This window comes from Sus scrofa, chromosome 14 (assembly GCF_054392235.1).
Source record: "Sus scrofa isolate SSC_HxYL_T2T_F1_AM1 chromosome 14, Sscrofa_HxYL_maternal_Yorkshire_Landrace_v2.0, whole genome shotgun sequence".
Lineage (NCBI taxonomy): Eukaryota > Metazoa > Chordata > Mammalia > Artiodactyla > Suidae > Sus > Sus scrofa.
Genome location: NC_139396.1, coordinates 155018890 through 155042710, shown reverse-complemented (window position 1 = coordinate 155042710; position 23821 = coordinate 155018890). Strand labels below are relative to the sequence as shown.

General features: G+C 46.7%; 1 protein-coding gene across 2 annotated transcripts in view; it reads right to left on the bottom strand.

Moving 5' to 3' along the window:
- The window catches only part of LOC100519221 (scavenger receptor cysteine-rich domain-containing protein DMBT1), a 93375-nt gene that overhangs the window by 62607 nt on the left and 6947 nt on the right, over positions 1-23821 (bottom strand). The window contains exons 4-11 of one of the 2 annotated variants that reach the window (XM_084995788.1): positions 22043-22105; positions 14468-14506; positions 13754-13819; positions 12445-12762; positions 3571-3633; positions 2539-2856; positions 2311-2382; positions 1061-1129 (exon numbers count right to left, since the gene is read on the bottom strand). In XM_084995788.1, coding sequence (XP_084851914.1) covers positions 1061-1129; positions 2311-2382; positions 2539-2856; positions 3571-3633; positions 12445-12762; positions 13754-13819; positions 14468-14506; positions 22043-22105 — 1008 coding nt within the window. The remainder of the gene's footprint in view (positions 1-1060; positions 1130-2310; positions 2383-2538; positions 2857-3570; positions 3634-12444; positions 12763-13753; positions 13820-14467; positions 14507-22042; positions 22106-23821) is intronic. The other variant, XM_084995790.1, reaches the window with a different exon arrangement.

The following is a 23821-nucleotide window of genomic DNA, read 5'->3' as shown; positions in this document are numbered from 1 at the left end:
CCTCATGGAAACGTCAGATCAGCAGTTAGAGGCCAAGGGGCAGCCCCCACTGAGGCCGAAAAGGCACTGCAAAAGGGCAGCCGCCCAACTAACTATGAAAAAAGGATGTCCTGGAATTCCCGTTGTGGCTCAGCGGTTAACAAACCCGACTAGGATCTATGAGGATGGGGGTTTGATCCCTGGCCTTGCTAAGTGGGTCAAGGATCCGGCGTTGCTATGGCCATGGTGTAGGCCAGAGCTGCAGCTCCGATTTGACCCCTAGTCTGGGAACCTCCATGGGTGCGGCCCTAAAATAGCAAAAAAAGAAAAAGCATGTCCCTTTCTCCAAATGGCTTCCCCGCCTCGCTCAGATGTGTGACTAGGGGTCCCCCTGCTGAGGCACAACTGAACTCCCAGCAGGAAGAGAGCCTTTCTCTGATCTAAAGCTTGGCCCAGACCGATCTTCTCTTAGAATTGTTTCCTCAACTGTACAATGGAAATAACATCCTCCCAAATACCCGGCAATGCTGTAAAGACGGTACTAGACCATGTTTGGGGAAATATGCAAAAAATGATTACACGGAGAGCTTATCTGCGAATGAGAAGGCCCAGGTACAGTTGAGGAGATCAATTCTGCCCAAATGAGGCAGTGAGGGGGAAAATGGAAGATCTAAATTGATAACTGACATTTTATCTCTTTTAGTGTAACAAGTTTTCTGTTGTAGACAGCTTGATAACATACGTAACATTTCCATATAATTTTCTCAAAGAGTCCAGGCGATCCGTCTTTGTTCCCACCTTCCTTTTCTGGGACCTTGAGGTAGCTGTGACCCATGTCACCATGAGAAACAACCACATGATCGTTGCGGATTCACCATCTGGGGGAATCCAGCTTTTGCCACTTACAGTTGTGTGACTCTGGTCTTTTGACCAGTGCCACCTGCCCACCTGCTGATTCATTTGTGAAATGCTGGAAACAGTACCTTCCTTTATGGTTATCGTGAGGGCACTTGATTGTGTCACATACCAGATGCTCAGAAAACACGAAGCACAACACTGACCAAGTCACAGGAGGCATTACCTGCTGGCATGAGCGTGGAGTGAAGGCTGGAAGGGCTCGTTGTGGGTATGGTGGCTGACAGTCCCTCACCTGCAAACAGGTACAAATGGACACATCACTTGTGATCAGGAGCTTCCTGACACCATGTAGGAAAAGGCAGTGTCTGCAACGAGAACATTCTGAGAAGTCGGACTGAATGATGACAGTGGGATCTTCCACTGGTTTCTCCAACCAAGTTTTGGGCAGGGAAGCCCTCCTCAGCCCCATCTTTAAGCTTAGGCATCGAGTCTCTGAGACGAGGCTTTCGACTATTCCCTGTGGTCAGTATACTGGCGCTTTCCGAATGCCTCTGAGTCCATCCTGGGATCTCCCTGCCACCATCACCTCTTCCCCTTTTAGGAAACCACCAGTTGTGTGCAATTCTGGAGACAAGGCATTCATATCAATGCAGGGATTTTCAGGCTCTCCCTAGGTGTTGAGCAAATTTATCCAGACTGTGTGTTACCTGACCAAGGTGAGACATTCACAAGGTGTCTAAGCAGCTCTTGTTCCTCAGTTTGTCTCAGAAAACATCAGTCCCAATAAACCATCTTACTGCTGTCTCATTACGGGGTCAGTTGGACCAAATCAGTGTTTAAAGCGTCCAAGTGTGCGATTAACCCAGCACACTGGATTTCTAGTGTACAGAACTGACTTGTGGTTTCATTTTTAGTTGGTGCTGATGGAGTTGGCCTTAACCTTCAACAATGACCTGCAGGTGCTGTGGCTGCTGCCGGAGAGGATGGTGATTTGGACACGTCAGATGCTGGAGGCATGATGCCCACCTGGATGCCTTGGTGCCAGGAGCTCTGATGCCTTCTCCATCCTTGGGGGCTCTGCCAACATCAATGCCAGGGAGTCCACCTGGCTGCTAGCATCTGACAGGCATATAAATGCACCTGGACAATGAATACTTCTTACAGTGCTTTAACCTCCTTGGATCCTTTTCAAATGGATTCATGATAGATTTCCACTCCTGAATCAGTGGAATACAATTTGGATTTTCCAGAAATAATCGCTGGCAGGGAAAGGAACACTCAGGAACTTCAGGTGATGGCTGAGCGTCCCATTTTGAAAAATGTCCTATTCTTCTTTATCCTTATCCGCAGTCCTTGGGACAGTAAAAAGGCACTGAGTAACTCTGTTATCCCTTAAGCATCTTCTCAATAGTACAAACTGCGAAAGAGGGTAAACGGAACTGGAAGTCAATGGAGCAAGCACAGAGGACCTACCTGTGGGTGTGTACACTGAGGAACCAGCTTCAGACCCTGGGGCTGGAGTAGGGGCTGGTGGATCATCAGCATCTGAGGGTTGAAAGGCATCAGCATGGCTTATTATAACAAGGCTTACCATACAGGATCGATTCTTCAATAAACTGCCTAACGCCTATTGTCAACAGAAGCTGAAATGTCTGAAGGGGCATAAAAGCAGAGACATCCTGGGAGATGAAAGCCCCTCACCTGCACAGATGACGCTGGCGTCCTCCAGGTGCCCGCAGTTGTGCCCGGCCCCGCCCCTGGGCATGCACTGCCCCAGGTGGCTCTCGCTGCCCACACATTGCACGTCGTCCAGCACGATCTTCCCAGAGCCTGCCCCAAAGTGCGCTCCTGTGGGGGCCGCCACGGCCTGGCCACACTGCAGCTGGCGGCACACAACAGTGGCCTCGGCCAGGTCCCAGAGGTCGTCACACACGGTCCCCCATGTGCCCTGGACGAGAACCTCCACGCGGCCTGAGCACCTCCCCGTGCCATCCACCAGCCTCACGGCCATCCAGGCCCCTGAAAAGGAAGAAGGAGGACACTTGGGGACTGACCTTCCCGCCTCTGGAAGGCTCCCTTGGCCCTTTTAAATCTCCAGGTGGTCACAGCCCTGTGTTACAATCATGCAAGATCACACTGTCCACAGGCACCCAACACAGAAAGAAGAGCCAGAATCATCTTCAGTTTCAAGGCCCTTCAGTGAGACTTCAGCCCCCTTCTAATGGTGAAAATCTCTTTATAGAATTTCCAGAATCCCTAGGTTCTCCTAGAAACAACCTACGTTATTCCCCTGCCATGCACAGGGATAGAAATATGAGAGGTCAGTACATATAATGGGATATGGAACAAGATTATCTGTAGGCAGATCATAGCCAAACAGACCCCCTGTCATCCAGAGGATGCCAGTCTTAGAGCAACTTGGTCCCTCTGTCCCATAAGTCGTAATGGCTTCTCTATGTAAAGGAGTCTGAAGACAGGAGCTAACAGCGGTTGTTTGGGAGTTTAGGGCCAGAGCCTCAGAGAGTCACTAACTTCACCACTTCTCTCTTTTTACAGCTCCCTGTGGTGGGGGATGGGTTCCCATTTTATGGATGAAGAAACTGAGACTCAGAGGGGTGAAGAGCATTGCTCTGCATCCCGAGGCGTGTACGTGGGCTGCCTCCCACTGTGCCTGGGGTTGCCCTCCGACGTGGAGAGCACACTACCCATCAGCCCTTAATTTCTCAGCCATACCTGCGGGTGGAGGTGTCGAGGCCTCAGAGGCTGTGGTCAGTGAAGGCTCTGAGAAACTGTCAGCTAGAAGGGACAACAAAGCTAGGTCACCGCCAGCCAGTACAGTGGAAAGAATCAAAGTACACTGCTGGAAGGACTCATTTTAAGACCCTTCTGAAAGCATTCTGTTTTCTTTTGATTTATCTAAGTAGGGCACTATCACCATCAAACAAGATTGTTTAATTTATTTATTATATATTCATGGTAAACTTGTGTGTGTGTGTTTTTAGGGCCATACCCTCGGCATATGGAAGTTCCCAGGCCAAGGGTCCAATCGGAGCTGTAGATGCTGGCCTACACCACAGCCACAACAATGTGGGATCCAAGCCGTGTCTGTGACCTAGACCACAGCTCACGGCAACGCCGGATCCTTAACCCACTGAGCGAGGCCAGGGATCGAACTCGCGTCCTCATGGATACTAGCTGGGCTCGTTAACCGCTGAGCCACGATGGGAACTCCTGTTCATGGTAAACTTATCCTTAAATCCTTGGCTCAGTAGAAATAAATTGTTCTTAAAAATAGAAGATAAATTTAAGAACATCAAAAAAACCCACTTAGAACAATTCTTGACATAAAAAAATAAATAAGATACAAGGGTATACTGTACAGCACAGGGAAAGATAGCCATTATTTTGTAATAAATTTGAATACAGTAAATTTATTTTTAAAAAACCACTATTTTATACCCCTGAAACTAATACAATTTTTTCTTTAGCCCTCTAAGTTATCTTTCTTTAAGTTTTATTGACGTACAGTTGATTTCCAAGGTTGGGATAATTTCTTGTAAGAGTCATTTTGGACTTCTAACCTCCATGATTAATTGTAAGATGGGACACCTGTCTTTTATTTTTTGAGTCCTTATGTTTTTTTTAAATTTATTTTTTTCATTTTTTATTTTACTTTTTAATTTTTAAAAATTTTTTGGTCTTTTTTTGTTTTTTTTTAGGGGCACACCAGCGGCATATGGAGGTTCCCAGGCTAGGGGTCAAATCGGAGCTGTTGCTGCCAACCTATACCACAGCCGCAGCAACGTGGGATCCGAGCCGTGTCTGCAACCTACACCACAGTTCATGGCAACGCCGGATCCTTAACCCACTGAGCGAGGCCAGGGATCAAACCAGTAACCTCATGGTTCCTAGTTGGATTCATATCCGCTGCGCCACGACGGGAACTCCTTTTTTTTTCATTTTTTAAAAGTTCTATTGAAGTATAATTGATTTACAATGTTGTGATCATTAATACATTTGTCCTAGTTTTAAAATTTTTTATTATAGTTGATAATATAATATTGTTAATCAACTCTAATTAAAATAAAGAACCAGAAAAAACCTTAAGAACATCATATTTAAAAGAATGTAAAGGAAATGAAGGCAGCCTTTATGAATTAATAATGCTGTGTGCCGTCATTTATTTTAAAATAGTCAGTGCAAAGAAAGTGAGACAGAATGTCTGCATTTCAAAGGCTTTTAACTCAGTCAGAAGCTAGAATAAATGCCCGAGTAATTATCATCTGAAGTGGATTATGAGGGACGTCAACAGAAAAGCTTCAAATACAGAGACTATGTCTCCTTGTGGCGACCAGAGGAAGCTACCAGCAGAAGGGGAGCCGGGAAGACACCATAGGACTTCAGCAGGTGGAAGGGGCAGGGAGAGCTGGCTGCAGGCAGCACAGGTCCTGAAGAATAGCAACCCAGATTTACATATTCAGGGAGATGAGGTCCTACGTTGTTTTAATTTGATTAGAATACTGTGGTAGCATATGCATTAATCCCACACACCTGGGGTCCCCATTTCGCTTAATCGTATGACACAGAGAACTTCCAAAGAGAGGGTACATGAAGAAAAGGGGTCAAGTGCATTTCATAAGCATGACTTTTGGTGGGGATTTTATAGGGTTATACATTAAAGGCTTCTAGATATCTTGTAGTAAAGAAACCTGTTTAACTTGTTTAATGCAATGTTCCCTAAATTCATGAGACCATAGAATCTGTGTGTGTGTCTGTGTGTGGAGTGGGGGGAGGGAGATTCATCTTAACATCTTGTGGCACTAGTGGTTCTGAGAGTTCATATAAAAAATAAACATCTTTATTTGAGTACCTCAAAGATCCTGGTAGGGGTAGAGACTCCTAGCAACGTTTTTTTTTTTTTTTTTTTTTTTTTAAACACTAAATTTCCATGTTTGTTCTTATTTCTAGAAATATGAAGTTACTTGTAAACTTGAATAAGTACACAGAATATAAGTTTTGATGTTAACTTTAAAAAGCTGCATATTTTTGTACCTATTGGTGTCTGCTCTTCCCCAGAGGTGATGGGGGCAACCGTTACTTCAGCAGCTACAGAGAAAAGAAAACATCGATTGGTGATGAGTATACAGAACGCATGAACAGTTAACGCAAAGAAGCAAACTAAAGCTGAATGGGGGAGAGCTAGCCAGCCCTCGAAACCGGAGTCTGGTATCTTGTGAAACACAAGAAGGCACGTCTAAAGGGCTGAGTGAATGTCCAGCCTGAAGACCTGATCGCCAAGTCTGGGATGTCTTAGTCCACCACATACTACATACAAAAGAGCATCGGTTTCCTGATCTATAAAACTGGGAGTCAAATCTCTAAGACAAGAATGAGGTTCATAAACTAAGAAGTAAACGAAAGGTGATCTTAATATCCTCAATTCAATTATTTCATTATTGGGGGGAAAATGAACACACTAGCCACAAAATAAATACTGAAATAGAAAATTTAAAAAATACCTTTCACAACGGCATCAAAAACTACAGAATTCTTATGATAAGTCCAATAAACAAGAGCAAAATTTGCAGGTGGAAAAATACACAATACTGATGAGACAAAGACCTAAGCAAATGAGGAGATACTCTCTGCAGATGGATCAGAAAACTCAATCCTGTTACAATGCCAATTTCCCCCAAATTTATACACAGACTTAATGCAATCCACATGGATAATCCCAGCAGACATTTTTTTTGTACAAATGGAGAAGTTGGTTCTAAAATTTTATATTTCAGAAAGACAAAGAAGGAGTTCCCTTTGTGGTACAGTGGAAACAAACCTGACTAGGAACCATGAGGTTGAGGGTTCCATCCCTGGCCTCGCTCAGTAGGTTAAGGATCTGGCGTTGCAGACGCAGCTTGGATCCTGAGTTGCTGTGGCTGTGGTGTAGGCCGGCAGCTGTAGCTCCGATTTGACCCCTAACCTGGGAACTTCCATATGCCATAGGTGTGGCCCTAAAAAGACCAAAAAAAAAAAAAAAAGAAAAAGAAAAAAAGAAAGAAAGAAAGAAAAGTAAGAAAAAGAACTAGCTTAGCCAAAAAAAAAAAAAAAATATATATATATATATATATATATATATATATATATATTTTGTCCTTTTAGGGCCGCATACATGGCATATGGAGGTTCCCAGGCTAGGGGTCTAATCAGAGCTGTAGCCACCAGCCTACCCCACAGCCACAGCAATGCCAGATCAGAGCTGCATCTGCAACCTACACCGCAGCTCACGGCAACACCAGATCCTTAACCCACTGAGCACGGCCAGGGATCAAACCCGCAACCTCATGGTTCCTAGTAGGATTTGTTTCCACTGCGACACGAAGGAAACTCCAGCCAAAATAATTTTTTAAAAGAGGGAAAAAGAACAAACTCAGAGCACTGGTGTTACCTGATTTCAAGATTACCCTAAAGCTGCAGTAATCAAGACAGTGTGATGTGGGCAGGAGCACCGTCATATAAATCAGTGGAACAAAAGGGAATTTAGAAATAGACTCATATATTAATGGTTTTTTTATTTTTGACAAAAGTGCCAAGGTATTTCAGTGGAGTTAGAAGCGTCTTTTCAACAAAACAGCACTGGGATGATTAGACATTTCTATGTAAAAAAAAATCCTTTGATCCATATTTTGAACCATGTTTAAAAAACAACAAAAATGAATTAACAGAGTTAAGAGAAAAACCTATAACTATAAAACTTCTATAAGAAAACAGGAGAAAATACATGAGATATTTGGTTACATGAAGATTCCTTAGATAAAACACAAAAGTATAGCTCATTAAAGAAAAAACCTGGTAAACTAGACTTTATTAAAATTAAAATTTAAATTTTCTGCTCTTCTAAAAACACTTAAGAAAATGAAGATAGGTCACAGGCTGGGAAAAATATCTGCAAAGCACGTAACTAAGAAGATACTTGTTTCCAGACTATATAAAGACCTGTCTTAGAACACAGTAAGACAACCCAGCTTAAAATGAAAAGAATAAAAGACTTGAACAGACACTTCACCAAAGAAGAGATGCAAATAAGATATGAAAATGTCAGTATCATCAGTCATTAGGGAAAGGCAAATTAAAACCGCAAAGAGATACCACTACCTCATTAGAGACGAGACTACAATGACCAGACAAAACCCAGATAATCCAAAGTGTTGACAAAGATGCTGAGCAACTGTAACTCTCAAGCATTGCTGATGGGAATGCAAAATGCAACAGTGGCTTTGGAAAACTGTTTGCAACTTGTCTGTGAATGTTTTTAACAACTTAATAAGAGTCAAAAATTGGAAATAAATTCAATATCCATCAAGTGATAAATGGATAAACAAATTCTGGTACATCCAGGTACTGGAATACTACTCAGCAATTAAAAAGAATGGATGCCTGATACATGGAATTAAATGGATGAATCTCAAAAATATTATGCTAAGTAAGGAAGCTCAGCACAAAATACTGTATATTATTTTAATATGTTATATAATATTCTGGCATGACAAACCTATAGAAACAGCAATCGTATTGCTTGTTGCCAGGGTCTGAAGGTCAGGAGAGGGGACTGACTATGAAGGGGCAAGAGGGAACTTTTAAGGTAATGGAAACGTAATATATCTTAAGAGTGGTAATGGTTACACGACTAATCATTTAGCGAAATTCTCTGAGCTACACGATGATTTTCACTATAGGTTAATTATATCCTGATAGACCTAACTTTTTAAAAAGAGATAACTCTGACTGAATACAAACAATGGACTGGAGCGTTGGGTGCCTGTTGGCAGGGGAGTCAGGAGAAGTCCAAGTTCATCCAAGTGGGAAGAGGTGATGAAAATTTGGATGAGGACAGTGGCTGACAGATGAAGAGCAGGCCATGAATGCCACTTCAGACTCCTAGCTATACACAAAAAAATTATTCATCCAAAGACACTTGTTTATTTGCAAAATACTAGATATCCAAATGTTTGCATAAATCTTAAAAATTTACTTAAATATTCTTGCTTGGATGTTTACCTTTGAATACATATAACCATAAAAACACATAAATTAAAAACAACCAAGGAAGTGACTCACAAATAAAAAGTTCAACTTACCAGATAGACTAGTTTTTGTTGATAATGGTGATGACAGGTGTGTTGGTAACAGTGATGCTGATAATGATGGTACTGACCATGACAATGGTGACGATGGTGCTGAGGATACCAGTGGTGGTGATGGTGATGTCAGCAAAGGTGATGAGGACAATGGTGGTGATGGTGCTAAGGATACCAGTGGTGATGATGGTGATGAGGATACTAGTGGTGGTGATGGTGCTAAGGATACCAGTGGCAATGATGGTGATGAGGATACCAGTGGTGATGATGGTGATGAGGACAACAGCAATGATGGTGATGAGGATACCAGTGGTGGTGATGGTGATGAGGACAACGGCAATGATGGTGATGAGGATAACATTGCTGGTGATGGTGATGAGGATACCAGTGGTGGTGAAGGTGATGAGGACAATGGTGATGATGGTGCTGAGGATACCAGTGGTGGTGATGGTGATGTCGACAAAGGTGATGATGGTGCTGAGGATACCAGCGGTGGTGATGGTGATGATGGTACTGAGGACACTAGCAGTGGTGATGGTGATGATGACAATGGCAATGATGGTGCTGAGGATACCAGTGGTGGTGATGGTGATGTCGACAAAGGTGATGGTGCTGAGGATACCAGTGGTGGTGATGGTGATGATGGTGCTGAGGACACCAGCAGTAGTGATGGTGATGATGACAATGGCAATGATGGTGCTGAGGATACCAGTGGTGGTGATGGTGATGTCAACAAAGGTGATGATGGTGCTGAGGATACCAGTGGTGGTGATGGTGATGATGACAATGGTGGTGATGGTGCTGAGGATACCAGAGGTGATGATGGTGATGACGACAATGGTGATGATGGTGCTGAGGATACCAGCGGTGGTGATGGTGACGATGGTGCTGAGGATACCAGTGGTGGTGATGGTGATGACGACAAAGGTGATGATGGTGCTGAGGATACCAGCGGTGGTGATGGTGATGATGGTGCTGAGGATACCAGTGGTGATGATGGTGACGATGGTGCTGAGGATACCAGTGGTGATGATGGTGATGAGGACAATGGTGATGATGGTGCTGAGGATACCAGCAGTGGTGATGGTGACGATGGTGCTGAGGATACCAGTGGTGACGATGGTGATGAGGACAATGGTGATGACGGTGCTGAGGACAATGGTGGTGATGAGGATACCAGTGGTGGTGAAGGTGATGAGGACAATGGTGATGATGGTATTGAGGATAACAGTGGTGATGATGGTGGTGAGGATACCAGTGGTGATGATGGTGCTGAGGATACCAGTGGTGATGATGGTGCTGAGGATACCAGCGGTGGTGATGGTGCTGAGGATACCAGCGGTGGTGATGGTGACGATGGTGCTGAGGATACCAGCGGTGGTGATGGTGACGATGGTGCTGAGGATACCAGCGGTGGTGATGGTGACGATGGTGCTGAGGATATCAGTGGTGACGATGGTGATGAGGACAATGGTGATGATGGTGCTGAGGATACCAGTGGTGATGATGGTGCTGAGGATACCAGTGGTGATGATGGTGCTGAGGATACCAGCGGTGGTGATGGTGACGATGGTGCTGAGGATACCAGCGGTGGTGATGGTGACGATGGTGCTGAGGATACCAGTGGTGATGATGGTGATGAGGACAATGGTGATGATGGTGCTGAGGATACCAGCGGTGGTGATGGTGCTGAGGATACCAGCGGTGGTGATGGTGACGATGGTGCTGAGGATACCAGTGGTGACGATGGTGATGAGGACAATGGTGATGATGGTGCTGAGGATACCAGCAGTGATGATGGTGCTGAGGATACCAGCGGTGGTGATGGTGACGATGGTGCTGAGGATACCAGTGGTGACGATGGTGATGAGGACAATGGTGATGACGGTGCTGAGGACAATGGTGGTGATGAGGATACCAGTGGTGGTGAAGGTGATGAGGACAATGGTGATGATGGTATTGAGGATAACAGTGGTGATGATGGTGACAACAATGATGACAATGATGGTGATAATGGTGATAAGAGTAATGATGATGATGACAATGATGGTGGTGGTGACAATGGTGACAAAGATGATGGTGACGAGGATGATGATGAAGATGATAATTCTGCTTCTATTTATTAGGATAAGAAAGATTCCTTCTGTATTTTGTTTTCAGACAGTGGCTTTCAAAGTGTTGTTCCCAGACCAGCAGCATAACCATCCCGGACTTGGAAACGCAAATTCTCACATACCACCCTACTGATTCAGAAACTTTGTGGGTATAGCCCAGCAGTCTGTGTTTTAATAAACCCTCTGAGTAGTTCTGATGCACATTAAAGTTTTTTTTTAAATGCTGCTTTAGGAATTCCTGTCGTGGCTCAGTGGTTAACCAATCCAACTAGGAACTATGAGGTTGCATGTTCGATCCCTGGCCTTGCTCAGTGGGTTAAGGATCCGGTGTTGCCATGAGCTGTGGTGTAGGTCACAGACATGGCTCGGATCCTGCATTGCTGTGGCTCTGGCGTAGTCTGGTGGCTACAGCTCTGATTAGACCCCTAGCCTGGGAACCTCCATATGCTGTGGGAGTGGCCTTAGAAATGGCAAAAAGACAAAAAACAAAAAAACCCCCGCTGCTTTAGAATAAAAAGAAATGACTGAAATGGTCCCATGGTTTTTCCTAGTGGCAGAAGTACTCTAAAACTGCCTCAGTCTAAAGTTTCAACTGGTGCCATTCTTTGGCTATAAGGAAGGATCAAGCCTCACAAACTCCAGGGGGAAAGTGGTAATTTTCTCTCAAATAAGTGATTTGTGAAGACTAGCAAGCACAGTCATAGAAACTATATCCTAAAGTCAATGACTTAACTACACTCCTTCAACGGCCCTGGACACCTGTGGCCGTCTGCTCATTGAGTTCTGACTGGGGAAGATTTTTGCACCATGTGATAGGGTAGGTGGCTAACTTGCTGATGTGGCACCTCAGGGCAGAGCTCTCCACCAAGCCACCCCTAAATGGTGCCTGGAACCTGCCCTCTGGCAGCTGCTCAGAAGAGAGGCCATTCAGGCCAGGATTAGCATGTTTGGGGGGAGGAGAGGAGGTCAGCACTGCACGTGTCTGTGTTCTAACTTCCATCTGTTACGTGGCTTGGACTATGGACTAGGAAACCTTTGAGGCTTTAGGGGATATGGACCAAGCAAACCAGCCTCTGCAAACTGCCTAAAGCTTGACTGAACACAGGCATTTGCATTCCATTGCTATCACACGGAATGGACATTAGCCTGATGGAACCAGGAGGTGGTCGAATGGGACACAGAAAGAGCCCAAATCAGTATTACCTGGAAGGGAGGGCCTGGGGTTAGAGAACCCATTAGTTGAAGAGAGGAAACCACCAGACACCCCCTGCCTCTGGGAGGAGGCCCTGGCCTCGCTGCTTATTCTCTGGAGTGACCCCTTCTGCCCACCAGCCGTTTAAAACTCGCAGCCCCCTCACCCGAGCAGATGGCTCCGGCATCCTCCTCGTGTCCACAGTTGTGAGTGAACCAGGCGTCGTGGGCACACAGGGCCAGGTGGCTCTCCTCGCCGCTGCAGTGCACACTGTCCAGGAGGATCTTTCCAAGGCCTGGGCCGAAGTGGGCGCCCGGGGGCGCGGACACTGCCGGGCCGCACCCAAGCTGCCTGCACACGACCTGCGCCTCCTCCAGGCCCCAGCCGTCATCACACACCGACCCCCAGGTGCCCTGGTAGGAAACCTCCACCCGCCCAGAGCATCTTCCTGGGCCATCCACCAGCCTCAGCCCGGGCTTGGCTTCTGAGGAAAGAAAGTCCAGGTGAGGTTTTGAAACTTACCTATTGGACTCGCCCATCTGCCTGGCTTACAAATTAAGGGACTCTTTTTACTCCACACGTGCAAGAAGGTTCTAGGAACATGCTCCCTTATGATCACACTCCTGTGTGATGTGTCCTGCACGAGTCACTCAACAAAGCAGGTTAGACGGCAGAGTATGCATTCGGTGCTTTGGGACGTGACATCAGCAGGTTAGACGGGAACAATTAAGAACGTGTATTTCCATCAGTGGGGAAATGAAACAAATGGTTTTTCAAAAAAAAATGTAATGCTGCAGCAGTTACAAGTAGGGAAATGCATATGCATATATACATTTATATATTTTAAATGCACACATATGTATATGTGTGTATATCAACATGGATCCACCTCAAAATGTGCATGGAGTAAAGAATAAAAGGTATTAAATGATATGTTGGGATTTATAGAATCTGTGCGAAAGAAAAACCAAATATTGTAATGAGATCCCCTAACTTATTTGTAAAAATATTAAAAATGGACTATAAAGCTATACACAAAATTCAAGAGACCCTCTGTCTCTGAGGAGGGAAAGAGCAGAGCCTGGGACTGGGGGATTTGGGGAACTTTAAATTTATCCGTGACATTTTATTTCTTGATAGGACTGGACCACCAATGTAATAAAATGTAACCATCAGTCATGTCCAGGTAAAGGGGATGTGATTATTTGCTTTCTTACTTCCTGAATGTTCTTAAACTGTTTCTCTGGAACAGCAGAAAAGTGAGCCTGATCAGGTGATCAGGTTTCAAAGCCTCTGGGAGGCCCAGCTGTTCTGCCCCAGGCCTGGGGGCAGGGACCCCATTCCCTCTCACCATGGTCTTTCCCCAGCACCCCAGAGGCCCCAACTGCGCAGCTCCCCAGGGTCCTTCTGCGCTGTGAGAATCTCCCCAGGGGTTCACGAGAGCCATGACACTTCCTGCCAGGAAGGTTTCTGACCTGATGGGCTGGGCCCTGGGATCCTGGCTCTGTGACTTGAAGATGGTGAGTTGGCCACAGGTAGAGCTAGAACAATAGAGAGACGGTGATTAGGGTGGAAACTTCTTCCGAGACAGACACAAGGGCACTTCAGAAGAGGACTTGAGAGGCAGCTGGCGAAGAGCCACCAGCTATGCCACACCTTCCCAGAACGTCAGGACTGGCTACAAACTCATGACGAACCACCTGGTTGCTAGTGCAGTGTCAAGTTCAGGATGCTGATAGAAAACTTCTAAGTGTGAAGTTCCCGTTGAGGCGCCGTGGAAATGAATCTGACTAGCATCCATGAAGACACAGGTTCGATGCCTGGCCTCGCTCAGTGAGTTAAGGATCCGGTGTTGCTGTGGCTGTGGCGTAGGCTGGCAGCTAGAGCTCTGATTCAACCCCTAGCCCGGGAACTTCCGTATGCCATGGGTGTGGCCCTAAAAAAACAAACAAAAACCAAACAAAACTCCTAAGTGTGATCGTGCTGCCCTCAAATGCCTTGCCCCCTTTGACCCCTCCATCAGCTCCAGGTTTTGCAGGGACAAAAGTTTTAAAAACCATAGTATCCACACACAGCCTGGTTCTCTTGGATGAGCCTGCAGAGGATAACCCAGTGACAGGACCTCCCATGTGCCGTCTGGAGGCTAAGGCTGTCTATTTACAGGACTCATGATGAAGTCATTGCCATACCTGATAGGGTAGTTGGTGACTTTTCCTTCTCTGCTGATTCTGAAAAATAAAATTGGTTAAAATTGGCTTCATTAGTTTGCTCCCACATGAAACCCTAATGCTTCTTTCTGTGGAGGGATATTAGTACCAAGAGGGGCTACTGGCGTTTCCCAGAGCGACACCTTGAGTGTCTCCTGAGCAGGAGGATTTGCCTTCACTCTGCTCGGTCTGGGGAGCCTGCCCTGAACCAAGACCCAAGTTTCCCCAACAGGGATCAGACAGCCTGTCCACAGTCATTTACTGTTTCAATAAACGTTCCCTGGGGGCCTATAATGTGCCGAGCATGGTGATAAGTGCTAGAGATACAGTGATGAGAAAGGCAGATAAAACCCTTGTCCTCTGGAGCTTAAAACCTGGTTCTGAAGGTGACATTGGGCATCACATCGTCCCCAGATCCCTTGGTAGTGAGTTTCCCCATCCTTCCTATGGGCTTAAAATGGGGAAAGTGGCTCATACAATGCATCACATCCACTTCTCCTTGTTTTAACTCATGGCTCATGGGCCCACCTGATGATGTGATCGGATGGTTAACCTCTTCTGGGATGGTGGGAGGTTAGAGAGCTGTTGGGAAGGCAACAATACAAGGGAAATGACTCCGTATTTAACACTGAATGGAAAGAGAAGGATTTTTTTCCACCTGTTCAGGAGAAGAATTCAATTTGCTGAATACAAGCTCACTCGACTTAGAGCATTTTACTTTTAACATTGAAAACAGCCTTGAAGACCTCATGCCACAGACAAAAGACACAAAAGGCCACAGACACTGTATGATGCGGCTTATAGGAAATACCCAGAACAGGTATATCCACAGACACAGAATGCAAGGTGGAGACTGCCAGGGACTGGGGGAGGAATGCGGCTATTAGCAAAGAGCAGGAGCACTGCACCCTCTCCAACCAGCTCAGCAGCCGTGGAGCAGAATCCCACCTCCCTTGAACAGCGCTGTTCCAGGACGTGGCTCAAGGCACGGCCACCCACCCTCGTGGCGCATGATTGTGAGCCAGGCTCTCTGCTGAGTGCTTTACACCAGCTCGCTGATTTAACTGGCATGACAGCCCCTTGAAATATATAGTTATCATCCCCAGTTTTCAGATGAGGAAACGGAAGCACAGAGAGGTAAAGAAACCCGGTGAAGGTCACACAGCTTGGACGCAGAAGAGAAGGGCCCCAAACCGCACAGGCCAGCAGCTGGCTCTGTGCACTGTCCCATTCCGTGCACGGGACATGCCATTCAGGCTACAGAGGCGTCCTTTGTCACTTAGACAGAGAACTAAGAATTTAACGCCTTCACTCGCTCCTTTGGGATGCTTTGGAAGTGGACGCAAATCTGCTGGTGGGTCAGCGGAGTTGTGTTCATTATTTCATCCAAGCTTTAGTTATTCTCTGATCTAAAGAACACTGAATGCTCACCAGACAGCAGACACTGTTCTCGAGACCGTGTGTGGGTGTGTGTGTGTAGCTGGGGACAATGTCAGAGACGAGGAAGATAAGGATTCTGCTCTGAGAAGCTAACGATGTCATGGGAGAAACAAGCCAACACACACACACACACACACACACACACACAAAACCATCCAGGAAGGAGTAAGAACTAAAGTGAGAGCTGATAGGAGTTGCCGTTGTGGCTCTGTGGTTAGCGAATCCGAATAGGAACCATGAGGTTGAGGGTTTGATCCCTGGCCTTGCTCAGTGGGTGAAGGATCCGGCGTTGCCGTGAGCTGTGGTGTAGGTCGCAGACGCAGCTTGGATCCTGCGTTGCTGTGGCTGTGGCATAGGCCGGCGACTACAGCTCTGATTACACCCCTAGCCTGGGAACCTCCATATGCCATGAGTGCAGCCATAGAGAAGACAATAAATAAATACATAAATAAAGTGAGAGCTGGTGAAGAGCTGTGGGCGTAGAAGTGGGAACTTCTGTCCCAGCCTGGGGAGGGGAGGCTGGGACGAGGCGTTCTGGGGCCCGAGGCTGGTGCTTTAAGGGGTGCCCTGTAGACAACAGACATGTGGGGTTTGGGAGGACTGAGTGCAGAGGGAGAAAATATGTGCAGCCTCGTTCAGAGATCAGCCCATCTTTTCACCCTTAGCTTCCCTTGCTGTAGATGGATCCTCAGAGTTTTTGAGTGGGTCACGTGCCTGGTCAGTGATTTCAGCAGTTAACAGGATTTTATTGCCATTTAGACAGAGAAAATAGTTTAGAGACTAAGCCCTAGGGCTCTGCAGCCACACTGGCTGTGTTGACATGCCATTGACCTTGGGGACAAGAGTTAACCTCTTTGAGTAGGAGTTTCCTCCCTCAGAAAACGGGGATTATAGGAGTTTCCCCATCCAGCCGGGGGGTTAGATAAGAAAACCCACACGGGGCAGTCAGCACAGGGACCACCGTGCAGGAAGGCAATGCAGCCCCACAGAAGTAGAGCAGGAGTCACGGGGGCAGTTTAAACTTTCCCGGTAGCCACATTTTCAAAAGTGAAAAGACACCGATGAAATTAATTTCAGTAGGATATCTCATTTCATCCAGTATGTTCAAAATATTTTCATTTCGGCGTGTCATCAATATAAAAAAGGTTCATGAAGCAGTTTTAAATTCTTTCCACAGCACCAAGGCTTTGAAAGATCCAGGGCGCACCTGAGCCGCACAGCAGGTCTCGGCTCTGCCGAGCCACACGGGCCCCGGGCCTCACTGCAGATCGGCACTGGCTTTGTCAGAATATGAAAAAATACAGTGTGGCTGAAATGTCAGCCGTCACAGATGATGGAGGAGTGAAGGTGGCACTGGCCAGCCTGATAAGATAAGATGACCTGGAACGCGGACTACTGCTCACAGTGGCTAGGACGAGGTGTCCCCAATCAGGAAAGCAAGGACCTCTTTCCAGGCTGGGCACTTCCCAGACACTCTTATTTCTTAGAGTCAAAGGATGTGAGGTGAGTCTTCGGGACGCCCCCTCCTCTCTTTCTCAAGCACACACGCAGCAGCACACAAAGACACAGCCACAATCCTGCCTCTCTTCCTCCTGCTCGTTGCATTTGCGAAAACGTGGGAAATGAGAAATCTTGGGGTGTGATGTTCTTTGACAGTAAAATGATAGCGAATCAAACAGAACGTGAAGCTGGACAGCATGAAATCCAGACCCGCTCAGGAGTCTCTTGCTCCCTCCTTCCTGTCCACTGTCAGATGGAACATTAGCGGCGTCCAGAGAGGGCAGAAGAACCACTGGCGATTGTCACGGCGCAGTGTAGGCGCGACGACAGATCGAGTAATTGCGGAGGGAGGTGGAGGGGTGGAGGGGGCAGTCCCACCTGATGGTGGTGAATGAGCTGCAGTCACAGGTGTCAGCGGAGCTGAGGTGGCAGCAGGCAGAACTGTAACAAAGAAACACCTGTTGACCGTAGGTCACGGCTCACGGGGACTGGGGCCAGGTGTGGCCGGCTAGGGGCTCCCTGAGATTTCACAAGATGTAATTTTGCCTCGACTCGGAAGTGACTGGTACATAAGTGACCAAAATGCTAGAGGACCTCTTAGTCACTGATCCTCAGTCCTGTTGGACTCGATCACCCCCATCTTCTTTCCTGGACTCGATGTCCGCATGCAGGTGCGTGCTGGTTTTTTGACAAGAACTATGGGTTTGGGGTCTTCATAGTCTTCCTGAGACGTGGCTTGGTGTCTGGAGCGTCAGGACCCCTGGGACTTTCAGTCACTCATGTGGTTTATTTCACTCCTTAGCCTGCCTCTCACTGCAGGTGCTGCTCCAGCTTGAAGCATCTCCCTGGCTCCACTCTATCCCGAGCTCTGCCTCCACGCTGTATCCCAACACGGAAACAACTCACACCATCCACTGGAACACGGAAGAGGACACGTCCAGTGGGTGGACAACCACTGTCTACCTCTTCCTACTGATGTGGGTACATGTCTGCCCTCTTCTGTCACACCTTACTGGTCTCTGCGTGCTGTTCGGGTCACCATATTTCACTGTATGCCCTGAGTGATGGGTCCATTTATGAGCAACTGAGCAGTAGCATGTACAGAATCGTATTTAATAAGTAAGTGTGACAGGCAGAATACTGTCCCCTCAAAGACGTTCACGCCCTAATCCCAGCACCTGTGAAGACGCTACATTACGTGGCAAAGGGGGATTAAGTCTACTGATGGGGAGTTCCCTTTGTGGCTCAGTGGTTAATGAATCCAACTAGGAACCACAAGGTTGCGGGTTCGATCCCTGGCCTTGCTCAGTGGCTTAAGGATTCAGTGTTGCCGTGAGCTGTGGTGTGGGTTGCAGATGCGGCTCAGATCTGGGGTTGCTGTGGCTGCGGCATAGGTCAGTGGCTACAGCTCTGAATAGACCCCTAGCCCGGGAGCCTCCATATGCCATGGGTGTGGCCTGAGAAAAGGCTGCTCATCAGCTCCCTAAAGACAGAGACGTGATCCTGGGTTATCCGTGGGCCCAATGCAATCACAAGTGGTTTTGTTTATTTGTTTGTTTTAATTTCGATATATTTTTCAAAGTTTTACGGAAGTACAGTGGATTGGCGAGGTTGTGATCACCCCTGCTGTACCAGGAAGTGGTTCAGTTATGCATGTACACACATCCATTCTCTTTCAGATTCTTTCCCACACAGACTATCACAGCATAATGGGCAGAATTCCCAGTGCCCTACAGCAGGTCCCGGGTAGCCAATCATTCCATATACCTCCGTGTGCATATGCCAACCCACACCCCCAAGTCCCCCCACCTGTCCCCCAATCACAGGTGGAATCATAATCATAAAAGGTGGAAACAGAAGGAGGGAGAAGAGAGTCAGAAAGGAACCTGAAGACACCACACTGCTGGCTGTGAAGACAGAGGGAGGAGCCAGAGAACGCAGGCGCCCCCCAGAAGCTGCTGAAGGCAGGAAGTGGATTCTCGTCTAGAGCCTCCCGAAGGAACGCAGCCTGGCTGACCCCTGGGTTTTAGCTCAGTGAGACCTATTTCCTCACTTCTGCAACTGGGGATAATAAATCTGTGTCGGGTAAGCCACTCAGTTTATGGCAATCTGTTCGAACAGCAATAGGAAACCCATACAATAAGCAAATATTACATGTGGTCAAATGACACCTCCTCCAAAGAAAATCTGAAACATCACTGAGAAACCTGAGAAGGAGTTCCCACGGTGGTGAAGCGGAAGTGAATCCGGCTAGCATCCACGAGGATGCGGGTGCGATCCCCGGCCTCAGCGGGTCAAAGGGTCCGGTGTTGCTGTGGCTGTGGTGTCGGCTGGCAGCTGCAGCTCCGATTCGACCCCTAGTCTGGGAACTTCCATATGCTGCAGGTGCCGCCCTAAAAAAGAAAAGATAAATAAATAAAAGCCGGAGAGATTTTGAATACTCTCAGAGCAACCACCAAGATGAAGCTTAAAAACAATTATAAGACCTTATGTTCAAAATAGTTCCCAATATTTTTTCAAAACAATGGCATTGCTGGCTTGCTTTTTTTTTTAGAAGTTAGTGAATTAATTGGGGCAACACCCCAGAAGTCACTCCACACAAACACCACTGTAAGAGGCAGGCTATCGCAAAATAATGCAACAGCAATCCCCTCCTTTATGCATTTCTCTCCTGTACCTGGACCAGTAATCAGAAATGATCCAGACACGACAGCTCAAACATATTCTCTCTCTCTTTTTCTTTTCTTTTCTTTATTTTTTTTTTTTTTTTGGTCTTTTTGCTATTTCTTGGGCTGCTTCCCTGGCATATGGAGGTTCCCAGGCTAGGGGTCCAATCAGAACCACAGCAACACGGGATCCGAGCCGAGTCTGCAACCTACACCACAGCTCATGGCAGCGCCGGCCGGATTGTTAACCCATTGAGCAAGGCCAGGGATCGAACCCGCAACCTCATGGTTCTTAGTCGGATTCGTTAACCACTGTGCCACGACGGGAACTCCTCAAACATATTCTCTTTCCTGACAATGTGGTTGCTGAATTTCCATCACCTAATGGGTACAAATAAATTGAAAGATTTCGTATTCAATTAAATGGAATCATTTTTACCTCCCCTATGTACTGATTTTTAGTAAGTCTATAATATGACGGGTCAAAAATAGGAACTGTGAGGTACAGTGAACTGCTGGTAAAACACTGTCTCTTGGACATAACAGGCTCACAGAAGTATTTGCTGATTTGACTGATTTGAAGAAGCTTTTTCTCCTTATTCGGCCACACGCCCGGCATATGGAATTTCCCGACTGAAAATCCCAGCCGCACGGGTGACCTACACCACAGCTGTGGCAATGGTGGATCCTGAACCCACTGTGCTGGGCCGGGGATTGAACCCGCACTGCCCCAGAGACAATGCCAGATCCTTAACCCACTGCACCACAGCGGGAACTCCTGAAGAAACTCTTGAGGTAAGAGCTTTAACCTGTGATACTGGTGTTACAGAATGCTCACCCACTGACAGTGGGCCGGTCAGCCCTGGGACTGGGTGAGAGAATTACATAACTAATAACTCTGCAGGTAAAGGTCTGAGACCAGTGCCTCGAGTACCGCTGACACACAATAAAATCTGCTCTTGTGATTCCACAGACATCTCATTTAACCCAAACAAAGCACTCTGAAGTAGGTGGTGTTTTTTGTTTTATTTTGCTTTTTATGTCCACACCTGCAGCAGAAGGAAGTTCCCAGGCTAGGGGTCAAATCAGAGCTGCAGCTGCCGGCCTACACCACAGCCAAGGCAACGCCAGATCTGAGTTGTGTCTGCGACCTACACCACAGCTCACGGTAATGCCAGATCCTTAACCCACCGAGCGAGGCCCGGGATCGAACCTGTGTCCTTATGGATACTAGTCAGCCACGAGGGGAACTCCCTGAAGTAGGTATTTTTTTTTTTTTTTTTTTTTTTTTTTTTGGTCTTTTGTCTTTTTTTTTTGTTGTTGTTGTTGTTGTTATTGTTGCTATTTCTTGGGCCGCTCCCACGGCATATGGAGGTTCCCAGGCTAGGGGTCCAATCGGAGCTGTAGCCACCGGCCTACGCCAGAGCCACAGCAACTCGGGATCCGAGCCGCGTCTGCAACCTACACCACAGCTCACGGCAACGCCGGATTGTTAACCCACTGAGCAAGAGCAGGGACCGAACCCGCAACCTCATGGTTCCTAGTCGGATTCGTTAACCACTGCGCCACGACGGGAACTCCTGAAGTAGGTATTTTTATCTCCTTTTTGAAAAAGGGAGCACGTGGCTTGCCTGAGGTCAAACTAAACAAATGGCAGCGTGGAACTCGGACCTGCGGCTGCTAAACCTGCATCCTTCCCTCATCACAAAGCGCACCGGGGGTGATGCACGCCTATCTTAAACACGTTCCCACTGGGTTTGCTAGTTGCAGGACTCACTAATTTCCTGGTACACCAATAACCTGATGACTCGTGTACAACATATGTAATATATTCTTCCCTCCAAATCGGGCTTAGCAATTCCAACTGCAAAATGTTTAGTTTTAAACCAAAAGGAAAGTGTGCATCAACTAAGGCCTAATACTGCAAATTCACCATGACAATACTTCCTACCTTGGGGCAAGGGCGGTGACTCCTCAGCATTCTTTTCAGAGAGAGAGTCGGAGACTTCAGCGGCTGTCAGGATATAAAACATTCATTCTGAGCCCACAGAGTGCCAAAGAATACAGGCTGAACACTTGCATAAGCTGGACGGATAATTTACCAAGATTTTCCCTTAATAGGGTGATAGCAATGAAGCTTTTAATAGCAACTCTGCTAGAAAAATGAAAATACCAAGACTAGAGAATAACTTAAAACCCTCATGATTGAAACGAAAATAAAGCTAATTCTTGTGCAGGGAAGAAAGTGGCTCAACGGCATTTTCAACTTAACAGTGGGATCATCTTTATGGCTCAGGAATGTGGAAATGGCAATAAGTGATTGTCAAAATATGACAATCTGCTCCCTCCTACTATTTATTCCACCCCCTTTACGATGTACCTAGTAACTGCCCAGGTAGCTCATGGAATGGAAAATGTTAGGTGGATGAAACAAAAGCATGGATTTCCCCCACGCAGGCTTAAAATACCCAACCCCTGTTAACAGTGGGGAAAGAAAAGATTTTAGAAAAGGGCCCTTGTTACTAGAGATGCTTCAATTCAAGATTTTTTTTTTTTTTTTTTTTGGTCTTTTTGCCTTTTCTAGGGCCGTTCCCGCGGCATATGGAGGTTCCCAGGCTAGGGGTCCAATCGGAGCTGCAACCACCGGCCTACGCCAGAGCCTCAGCAACTCGGGATCCGAGCCGCGTCTGCAACCTACACCACAGCTCACGGCAATGCCAGATCCTTAACCCACTGAGCAAGGCCAGGGATCGAACTTGCAACCTCATGGTTCCTGGTCAGATTCGTTAACCACTGCGCCATGGCAGGAACTCCCTGAAGATGAATTTTAAAATGAAAGAATATGAGTCTCAGAAATAAAAATGTCGACTCTCCCTGCCTTAGTGCAGATGACTTCAGTGAACCATCCAACATCTACACGTGTATTAGTGAACCGTGTCTATTAACACTCATCCCACCCAGGAGTGGCTGTGCGATTCCACTCTGCGGACTCTAGAGTAACGGCTCCAGAGAGGAGGCCAGCCCTCGGCACACATGGAGCAGGTGGAGCCCAGTGGGTCTACAGAATACACTGCTTTTATCGAATTCTAACCCAACAACCCAACTCACAAAACAAGAGGCAAATCAAAAGGCAACAAAGAGAAATGAAAATAAAATGCTAACAAATCAAAACACCCACAATGCAGACTCTAGTTGAGCAGTCTGAATGGACTTTAAAAACTTATTAACTGTCATGCAGATACAGTCTTTCTAGATGAATACAACTGGGATTTTAGCAATAATCCAGATCACTGCTCTAAGACTCAAGACATCACTTATTTCCCAAGGGGCACACACATCTGTCTTTAGCGTTGGTCGTATGATAAGTATTAGCCACACATTTGGTGGAAATTCATTTGTATGTCTAAACCAGCAGTTCTTAATCAGTGACAATTTCCCCTCCCCCGACCCCAGGGACCTCTGACAATGTCTGAAGGCACTTTTGGTTGTTACAGCAGGTGGTGGCAGGGGAGGGGGGTGCTTGGTGTTTAGCGACAGGATGTTGACAAGGATTTTATACAGAGAAAAACAGTCAGGACATTGGTATTTCCATTACAAGGACAAAGGACTAGATTTCAAAGTGACCAGTGACACTGTTTAGGAATATTGATAAACCGCCTACAGTTTGCAGGGCAGCCCCCACCACCAGGAACTGTGTGGCCCCAAACATCAATAGTGCTGAGGTTGAGAA